At 37.9% G+C, this 10,252-nt stretch overlaps 1 protein-coding gene across 1 annotated transcript; it reads right to left on the bottom strand.

The window, feature by feature from the left end:
• Positions 1-204: 204 nt before the first annotated feature.
• On the bottom strand, positions 205-1,149 carry LOC105863112 (olfactory receptor 5B12-like). The gene has a single exon (XM_012749866.2). The coding sequence runs from the start codon at positions 1,147-1,149 to the stop codon at positions 205-207; it is 945 nt and encodes a 314-aa protein (XP_012605320.2).
• Between the last annotated feature and the right edge of the window lie 9,103 nt (positions 1,150-10,252).

The raw sequence follows: 10,252 nt of genomic DNA, 5'->3' as shown, positions 1-10,252 counted from the left end.
TAGAGATGGCATTCTATTTCTGATTAAAAAGGCATCCAAAATTTTCTCTAACCTATTCATATTCCAAACACATGAATAGAACAGGCTTCGTGTGTGAAGGAGCTGCTCAGAGGAGTTAAAGACTAGAAATAATTAAAATTAAAAAATATTCTTAGACACTGGAGAGCCAATGAAATTTTGACATGGTCTGCAACCAATTTATAATTAATAGGCTAAGCACAATGAAGACTTCACTTTTCCAACAACCTTTTTGAATGCATTCTTGACTTCTTTGTTCCTCAGGCTGTAGACCAGAGGGTTCAGCATGGGAATGATCATGGTGTAGAACACAGATGTGATTTTGTCTGTGTCCATGGAGTGGATGGAATTTGGCTGTAAGTACATAAAGATGATTGTCACATAGAAGATAAACACAGTAGTAAGGTGAGATGCGCAGGTAGAGAAGGCCTTCTTCTGTCCCTCAGCTGAATGCATCCTCAAGATGGCAACAAAAATAAAAAGATAAGAGTTCAGGATAACCAAGAGAGTGAAAAAGACATTGAACGCTGCCAATGTGAAGAGGACAATCTCATTTGTGTAAATATCAGAGCAAGAAAGAGCCAAGAGTGGGGGAATGTCGCAGAAGAAGTGATTGACCACATTGGAATGACAGAAGGAGAGATGGAAAGTGAAGGAAACATGGATGGAAGATTGAAAGAGTCCACAAATGTAGGAGCCAGTGACTAGTACAACACACATAGTATTTGTCATGGTTGTGGTGTAATGCAGGGGTTTACACACTGCTGTATGACGGTCAAAAGCCATTGAGGCCAGGAGGAAACTTTCAATAGTGACAAAGGCTGCAAAGAAGAACATCTGGGCAGCACATGCATTGTACGATATGATCTTATCCCCTGGGAGAAACCCCACCATCACCTTGGGAGTGACAGCCGAGGCATAAACACAGTCCACCAGGGAGAGGTTACTGAGGAAAAAGTACATGGGAGTGTGGAGCCGGGAGTCCAGCAGAATCAACACAATGATCCCAAGGTTCCCAGCCAGAGTGATTAAATAAATGAGAGTGAAGATTATAAATAAAGGAACTTGAAGCTCTACGGCATCTGTTAACCCCACAAGAAGGAATTCTTTCACCTCTGAAATATTCTCCATCAAAGTTGGTTGGGATTTATCATGAGAGGTACCTATGACAAGATGAGAAAGCACACAATTATGATACTTGAACACTATCATGGGAACCGAAATGTGGCCAAGGTCCCTTGCTCGTGTGTCAGTTTCCTATCCAGTGCAAGAGTCTGTGTGCGAGAAGCTATCCAAATGCTGGGTGGCAGTGGGCTGTGTGAGGTCGTTCATCTGGAGGCGGTATGTTTGGGCACTGGAATATCTCTGCTGACCGTGACTGGGGCACATTTCAGCTTGCCTGGTGTGCAGTATATTATTCTATGACACTAAACCACACAGGGCTCTTTTTCCCTACTTGCCATATCTTGCAAACACTCTTGCTAAAATATACATAAAAAGTGTAATCAACAGAAAGCAAAATATAGGAAACATTTGATCATTCCTTGGCACGTGATGCCGACAAGATGTGTCACACGCATTTCCCGTCTCTGATAGACTCATCCCCAACCTGTTCTTAGTAGCTAACAATATGTGATGATTCAGGACTCTGCTCTGGGGACACCGATGCTTTTCTCTCTAATTTGTGAGGACCCTTAATTGGGTGCTTCCCTTTAAACATTGGCCTCAAGGAAAACACGTGATCTGTGGAGCACATTCTTACTGTTATTTTTATGTCTTTCGGTAACTCAAAAACTAAAGGAGCAGTTTTTCAAAATACTGAAACAAAGCTTTGGGTTTTTTTTTCTCCTTTTCACATCTTTTCTTTATTTTTCTCACAGGCTGATATTTTCACCTCTCCCCACCACTTATGTCTTTGCTTTATTTGTGGGGAGGGTGAATGGGAGAAGAGTTATTTTTGGCCTCCCCTAGAGAGAGAATCTGTGCCTTCAACCAAGCTGCAGACAGCCTGTCATACCTCAGGGTGTGACTGGTTGTGCTCATTGCCAGTGGTGGCTCCGGTGACAGCTGCCGTGGTTACAGTATGAGAAGCTCTCTCATATGACTCTCCATCTCCCTCATAGTCTATCCTACTCTTATGTGACAAGGAACTGAAAGTTTTCTGAAAACCATAAACCATACTAACATTTTAAAATTAGGCAATCTGAACCATTACGTTTCATAGACCACCTCGTCTCTTCTTGGTTGCTGCAGAATATTCAGCCAATAATATCCAATGTCCAAACTTTGATGTCCCTAAAATAAATAGCCTAACATGTGAGATCCCCAATAGATGTTGAAAGTGTTACAATCCCTGAAGTTCAGAAAAGGAGATACGATCTTTGCACTGCTACTCCTACAGCATATTCACAATAAAAGAAAATTAGGAAACATGGTCTCCCTTTTGAAAATGATCATCACCCCAACCACTTAGACAAGACATCTGATGGTAATAAACATGGAAATCTGTGTGCTGTAGAGCAACTTAGCAGAGTGAAGAAAGCAGTGAACAAGAAATCAGAAGACGACTGGCCAACAGTTTGTGGCATCACTCAGGGCTTTATTTTCCTTCTTTTAATTTGCATTTGCAAAATAAAAAAATCACTGGACCTTCTAGCACCCCTTCCAATTCTAACTGGCTATGATTGTATGTTTTCTTGATACTTACTTGTGTCCTAGGAGCAGACAAGTGAGGGTACAAAGAAGTGGGTATGGAAAAGCTTCGTGGCCAGACCATTGACCAAAAGTCCACATCCACACATCGAGGAAAGCATCACGCTGGGGAAACTCCTTCCCCATCTGTGGAGTTTTATGTTGTGGAACAGAGTCTGTGCTTGTGCTCTTGCAAGTATCAAGGCAGAGACAGAGACACGTCTCTGGGGAACCATGTAACATTACGCATGAGTGGATATCTCAGGAGGCTTCTGATTCCAGGTTGGTCCTCCCAGTCTGACCCTGATTGGAGACAGCAGAAGATAATGTTTGCATTTTGGCTGAGAGTGCATATGAAGATGTGGAGGAATGGAAGCTTGGAGGAAAGAACCTCTAGTCATCAAATCAGCAGTGCCACAGCCACGTTAGGCAACAAACAGAAAACCTCATGAAAATCTCTGGACTTCATGCAAGCTTTCTCATATCTAGCTTTTTTTTTTTTAGAAGGTCTAGAGATTTCCTCAGCAATATTTTTTCTTTCTGTTTTTCTAATTTTTTTAAAAATAAAATACCTGTTTGTCTTACCACCGTAGAACTGGTCTGAGGGTCTTTCCTCTTAGTTTGGAAGTAAAGGAATGGATTCATTCTTTCCTCTGCATAGACGCCTGGTCCCAAACTGCAAGGCAGGATTATGTCTTTTTTTAAATCAATGCAGTCAAGTGCTGCATGATCATGTGGCCTAGCTTCAGTCCTAGTCCTGCCACCTATTACAGTGTGACCTTGGATAAATTATTTAATCTCTTTAAACTTTAGTATATCATCTATAAAAAAGATTAATAATAATTGTGTATCTCTTATAGGAGAATCGTAAAGATTAAATGTGATAATGCATATCATATGACTAGCACATATTAAAAGCTCAATAAATTTAAATACTACTACTTCATTATAAGTAAAAAATTGATATGTGAAACAATAATAGGAGTGCTCAAACATGACATCTGCTCCCTCTATTTCCTTGTCTCCTTTCAGCTAGTTAGAACCACGAACTAGCTCTATACAGTGTACTGGTGAAGAAGCAGTATGTGTCATTTGGGGGTTGAAGTATAACAAAGGCCACGCATAACCATTCGTTTGCCTCTCCTCCTGATATGGTAACCAAAAAGGCTGCATGTTCTAGAGGACTTAGGTACAGGAGCAAAATCTCCATTGGCCTGGGTATTTGAGTGACCATGAGGAGAGAGACCTCCCCTTTCTTAGACAACCCATTATGCACACTCATTAGCAGAAATATGAAATAAATCTCTGTTATCTTAAATCATTGGAATTTTGTATTGATTTATTATGGCAATTTAACCTGGTCTACCTTGTCTAATCTAAACCAATGTATAATCAGCTATGTATATTTTGTTGACTATTTGTCTTTTTTTTCCTTTATTTCATTTCAGCATATTATGGGGGTACAAATGTTAAGGTTATGTACATTGCCCTTTCCCCTTTCCCCCCTCAAGTCAGAGCTTTAAGTGTGACCATCTCCCAGACAGTGCGCCTTGCACTCATTATGTATGTATATACCCATCATCTCCTCCCCCCCGACCTGCCCAACACCCGATAAATGTTATTCCTGTATACTCACTTAGGTATTGATCAGTTAATACCAATTTGCTGGTGAGTACATGTGGTGATTGTTTTTCCATTCTTGGGATACTTCCCTTAATAGAATGGGTTCCAGCTCTATCCAGGAAAACATAAAAGGTGCTATATCACCATTGTTTCTTATAGCCGAATAGTACTCCATGGTATACATATACCACATTTTATTAATCCACTCATGTATTGATGGGCACTTGGGGTGTTTCCACAACTTTGCAATTATGAAATTATGCTGCTATAAACATTCGTGTGCAGTTGTCTTTTTTATAGAGTGTCTTTTGTTCTTTTGTGTAGATGACCTGTAATGGGATTGCTGGTTGTCTATTCACTCTAATGATAATTTCTTTGGCTATGTAGGAGCTTTTTAATTTGATCAGGTCCTATTTATTTATTTTTGTTATTGTCATGATTGCCTTTGAGTTTTTCTTCATAAATTCTTTGCCTAGGCCAATGTCTATAAGAGTTTTTCCAAAATTTTCTTCTAGAATTCTTACAGTTTCATGCCTTAGATTTAAATCTGTTATCCACCATGAGTTGATTTTTGTGAGAGACAAAAGAGGTGTGGATCCTGTTTCAGTCTTCTACATGTGGCTATCCAATTTTCCCAGCACCATTTATTGAATAAGGGTTCTTTTCCCTGATGTATGTTTTGCCTACTTTGTCAAAGATTAGACAGCTATATGAGGATGGTTTTATATCTGGGTTCTCAGTTTTGTTCCATTGGTCTATGTCTCTGTTCTTGTGCCTGTCACATGCTGTTTTAGTCACTATAGCCTTGTAGTATAGCTTGAAGTTTGGTAAATTGATGCCTCCCAATTTGTTCTTTTTGCTTAAGATTGCTTTTGCTATATGGGATCTTCTCTGGTTCTATACAAAGATTTTTCTATATCTGTGAAAAATGATGTTGGTATTTTAACAGCGATTTCATTGAATCCATAGATCATTTTTGGGTAGTATAAACATTTTAACAATGTTGATTCTGCCAATTCAAGAGTATGGTATGATTTTCCACCTGTTTATGTCCTCTGCTATTTCTTTCCTCAATGTGTCATAGTTTTCCATGTAGAGGTTTTTCACTTCCTTAGCTAAACAGATTCCTAGCTATGTTTTTTGTTGTTGCCTATAGACTAAATACCCTATTGTGAAGGGTATTTAGTCTTTGATCTGGTTCTCAGTGAGACTGTTGTTGGCATATAGGAATGCTACTGATTTCTGTACATTGATTTTTTATCCTGAGACTTTGCTGAATTTGTTTATCAATTCCAGTAGATGCATGGTAGAATCTTTGGAATTTTTCTAGACATAAAATCATATTGTCAGCAAAAAGTGATAGTTTGACCTCTTTTACCCCCATTTGGATGCCCTTGATTTGCTTCTCTTGGCTGATTGCACTGGCTAGGACTTCCAGCACTATGTTGAATAGAAGCAGTGATAGAAGGCAACCATGTCTGGTTCTAGCTCTAAGTGGAAATGCTTTCAATTTTTCTCCATTCATTATCATGTTGGCTGTGGGTTTGTCATATATGATTCATATCATTTTTAGGTAAGTCTGTCTATGCCTATTTTGTTAAGTGTTCTTACATAAAAGGGTGTTGAATTTTGTCAAATGCTTTTTCTGCATCTATTGAGAGGATCATATGGTCTTTGTTTTTGCTTTTATTTATGCGGTGAATTACATATATAGATTTCTGTATGTTGAACCATCCCTGCATCTCTGTAATGAAGCCCACTTGGTTGTGATGGTTGTTTTTTTGATAAGCACCTGAATTCAGTTTGCTAGGATTTTGTTGAGAATTGTTGTATCTATATTCATAATGGATATTAGTCTGTAGTTTTCTTTTTTTGTTGCGTCCTTTCCTGGTTTTGGTATCAGGGTTATGTTGGCTTCATAAAATGTGTTGGGGAGGATTCCTTCCTTCTTGGTGTTGTGGAATAATTTCTACAGGATAGGCACCAGTTCTTCTTTGTAAGTCTGGTAAAATTGTAGTGTGAAACCATCTGGTTTGGAACTTTTCTTTTTGGGAAGGTTTTTTATTGCTGCTTCAATTTTGGTACCTAATGTTGGTATATTAAGGAAATCTATTTCTTTTTGATTGAGCCTAGGGAGGCTGTGAGTTTCTGAGAATTTGTCCATTTCCTGCACATTTTCAAGGTTACATGCATAAAGGTTTTTATAGTAGTCATAGATAATCTTTTGTATTTCTTTGGCATCAGTTGTAATTTCTCCTTTTTCATTCCTGATGGAGTTTATTAGAGTCCTTGCTGTCTGCTTCTCATTAATCTAGCAAGAGGCATGTCAATTTTGTTTATTTTTTCAATGAACCAACTTTTTGTTTTGTTAATCTTTTGTATAGTTTTTTTGTTGTTGTTGTTATCAATTTCATTTAGGTCTGCTCTGATCTTTGTTATTTCTTTTCTTCTGCTAGGTTTGGGGTCAGTTTGCTCATCCTTTTCCAGTTCTTTGAGATGATTCTTTGATTATATCATTTATTTGTGATATTTCTGTCTTTTGAAGGTAGGCATTTATGGATATAAATTTTCCTCTTAGCACTACTTTAGCTGTGCCCCACAGATTTTGATAACTTGTGTCTCCTCTATCATTTAGTTCAAGTATCTTTTGATTTCCATCATGATTTCCTCTTTAACCCAATAATTGTTCAGCAGAAGGTTGTTTAGTTTCCATGACTTTGTGTAGAGATGAGAGTTTCTGTTAGAATTGATTTCTAATTTTATTCCTCTGTGGTCTTAGAAGCTGCATGGTATAATTTCGATTTCTGAAATTTTTTAGATATGATTTGTGGCCTAGGATATAGTCAATCTTAGAGAATGTCCCATGAGCTGATGTGAAAAATGTATATTCAGTGGTTTTTGGGTAGAATATTCTATAAATGTCAGTCAGGCCCATTTGTTCTAGAGTTCTGTTTAAGACCATTGTTTCTTTCTTTATTTTCTTTTTGGAGGATCTGTTCTTTTCTGTCAGAGGGGTGTTGAAGTCTCCAGCTATTATGGTGCTGCTGTTTATCATTTTGTTTAGATCAAGTAGAATTTGCTTTATGAATTTGGGTGCACTTGAGTTAGGTGCATCAATATTTAGAATTGCTATGTCTTCTTGTTGAATTATACCCTTCACCATTATATAGTGACCATCTTTGTCTTTCATTATTTTTGTTGATTTGAAGACTAAGTTATCTGAAATCAGAACCACCATGACAGCTTTCTTTTGGCTTCTGTTTGCTTGAAATATTGTTTTCCAGCATTTCACCCTGAGTCTGAATGCATCCTTGTGGGTTAGATGTGTTTTCTAAAGACAGCAGACACTTGGCTTATGTATATGTATCCTTTTGGCTAGCCTATGTCTCTTTAGTGGGCAGTTCAAGCAATTCACATTTTGTGAGAGAATTGATAAGTGGGGCAGATTTCTGCTCATCCTATTGAGTTGAACTTTGTTGCTTTGTTTTCTCTCTTGAGCCATTGTGATATCTGGCCTTTGACATTTAGCTTTTGGGTGATTTTACATTGGTGAGTGTTTATGGTGGTGATCCATGTGTAACACTGTTTTGATTACTTCTTAGAGAGCAGGTCTTTTCTTGATGAATTCCTTCAGTCTTTGGTTGTCGAGAAAGTTTTTCTTTCTCCTTCATATATGAAGCTTAGTTTTGCAGGGTACAAGATTTTAGGTTGGGCATTATTCTGTTTCGGAAGAGTGAGAATGGGGCCCCAGTCTCTTCTTGCTTGTAAGATTTCAGGTGAGAAACATGCCATTATTCTTATGGGTTTTCCTTTATAGGTTACCTGCTTTTTTCACCTTACAACTCATAGGAGGGACTCTCTGGTGATTATTTTGGTCAGTCTGATGAATGCGTGTCATGGTGTCTTCCTGTCATTGATAAATCTCCCAGGAGTCCTTTGAGATTCTTGTAACTAGATATCTAGATTTTTAGCAAGGCCTGGGAAATTTTCCTCTATTATATGCTCAGATAGCATATCCAACTCTTGTGTATATTCTTTTTTCACCCTCATAGGATGCCTATGATTATCACATTAGGCCTTCTTACATAATTCCACATTCCTTGTAGGCTTTGCCCTCTTCTCTTATTTCTCTGCTCTATCTCTGCAGACTGACTAATTTAATTGAAAGGTATCGTCTTCAATCCCTGAGATTCTTTCTTATGTTTGATCTACCCCCACAATAACCTGGAAAATCAAAACCACAATGAGATATCACTTACCTCCAGTGAGAATGGCCTTTATCAAAATGTCCCCAAAACAATAATGTTGTCATGGATGTGGAGAGATAGGAACACTCCTACATTGCTGGTGGGACTGCAAACTAGTTTAGCCTCTGTGGAAAGCAATATGGAGATAACTGAAAGTGATATAAGTGGATCTACCATTTGATCCAGCAATCCCATTACTGGGCATCTACTCAAAAGAACAAAAGTCACTTTATGAAAAAGACACCTGTACTCGAGTGTTTATAGCAGCACAATTCACAATTGCAAAGATGTGGAAACAACCAAAGTGCCCATCAATACATGAGTGGATTAATAAAATGTGGCACATGTATACCATGGAGTACTATTTAGCTTTAAGAAACAATGGTGATATAGCACCTCTTGTATTTTCCTGGCTAGAGCTGGAACCCATTCCATTAAGTGAAGTATCCCAAGAATGGAAAAATAAGCACCACATGTACTCACCAGCAAATTGGTATTAACTGATCAACACCTAAGTAAACATATAGGAATAACATTTATCGGGTGTCAGGCAGGTGGAGGGGATGGGTGTATACATACATAATGAATGCGATGCGCACCATCTGGGGGATGGACACACTTGAAGCTCTGACTAGAGGGGGGCAAGGGAAATGTATGTAACCTTAACATTTGTACCCCCACAATATGCTGGAAAAAAGAAAAAGAAAACAAAGCCAATACAACTTAGGTAGATGGGCCAATAATAGCAAGGATGAGATTGTGTGATTATGGAGAAAAAGTTAAAATGAAGTTCAGATCTTGCTAATTCATTGAGGTCTCTTTGTAGTTTAAAGAAGGGTCATTTCACTCTCTCATTATTTTTATTTTTGTAATCTCCAGTGAGAAAGCAAGAGATAGTGAACACAATGAAATTATCATCTGATCAAGCAGAGCATCACCTATACTATATTTTGGAATATTATTTTTAGAAAGCTGTATGCTGATGTTTCATAAATATTGCTAAACCCTTTACTGTTGGAATTTTAGAGTGCCCCATCTTCACTTCAGTGTTTTAGAAAAATATTCAAACCTTCTATTTATATGCTCAAATAACTTATAGTAGGCATAGCTGCCCCACTATTTTTTCATGAATTACACTTTTCATTAAAAGTGTACATGGAATATGGAAACTTACCTTGCCTCTTGAAAACAAGTGACAGTTAATCCTGACTAGTGTGTTTGAAATCAGAAATTCCTCCATGGAATAATGCCAAAATGTGGTTGGAGAAGCTCTCCTGCAGGCAGTGAGTGGTCAAAAGATCATGAGAACTCTAAGGCAGGGAAAGATGGAGAAAAAGACACTAATACACATTTAGGTCATGTATCTACCATGTCTTCTTTCTGTGTCCTTGGAGGAGTCACTTACCACCTTCTTATTTGTGAAATAAAAATTATAAAATTATCTCTCCCACATAATTCATGGAATTATGCTTATAGGTAGCAAATAAAGAAGGTCTACTAAACAACTTGCTAAGAGGTTATTATTTTAAAGTCACTCACTATAATATCAGTCTTGGGGTGTTTTCCTAACCATGGTTGCAGACACATAGCAAATCTGTAGGTCAAAAGGACTTTTATACTAATAATTATTAACACCCAGGTGAATAAATGATGACCAAATAGGCCCAGCACAT

This window comes from Microcebus murinus, chromosome 4 (genome assembly GCF_040939455.1).
Source record: "Microcebus murinus isolate Inina chromosome 4, M.murinus_Inina_mat1.0, whole genome shotgun sequence".
Lineage (NCBI taxonomy): Eukaryota > Metazoa > Chordata > Mammalia > Primates > Cheirogaleidae > Microcebus > Microcebus murinus.
This window is presented reverse-complemented; position numbering and strand designations above follow the sequence as displayed.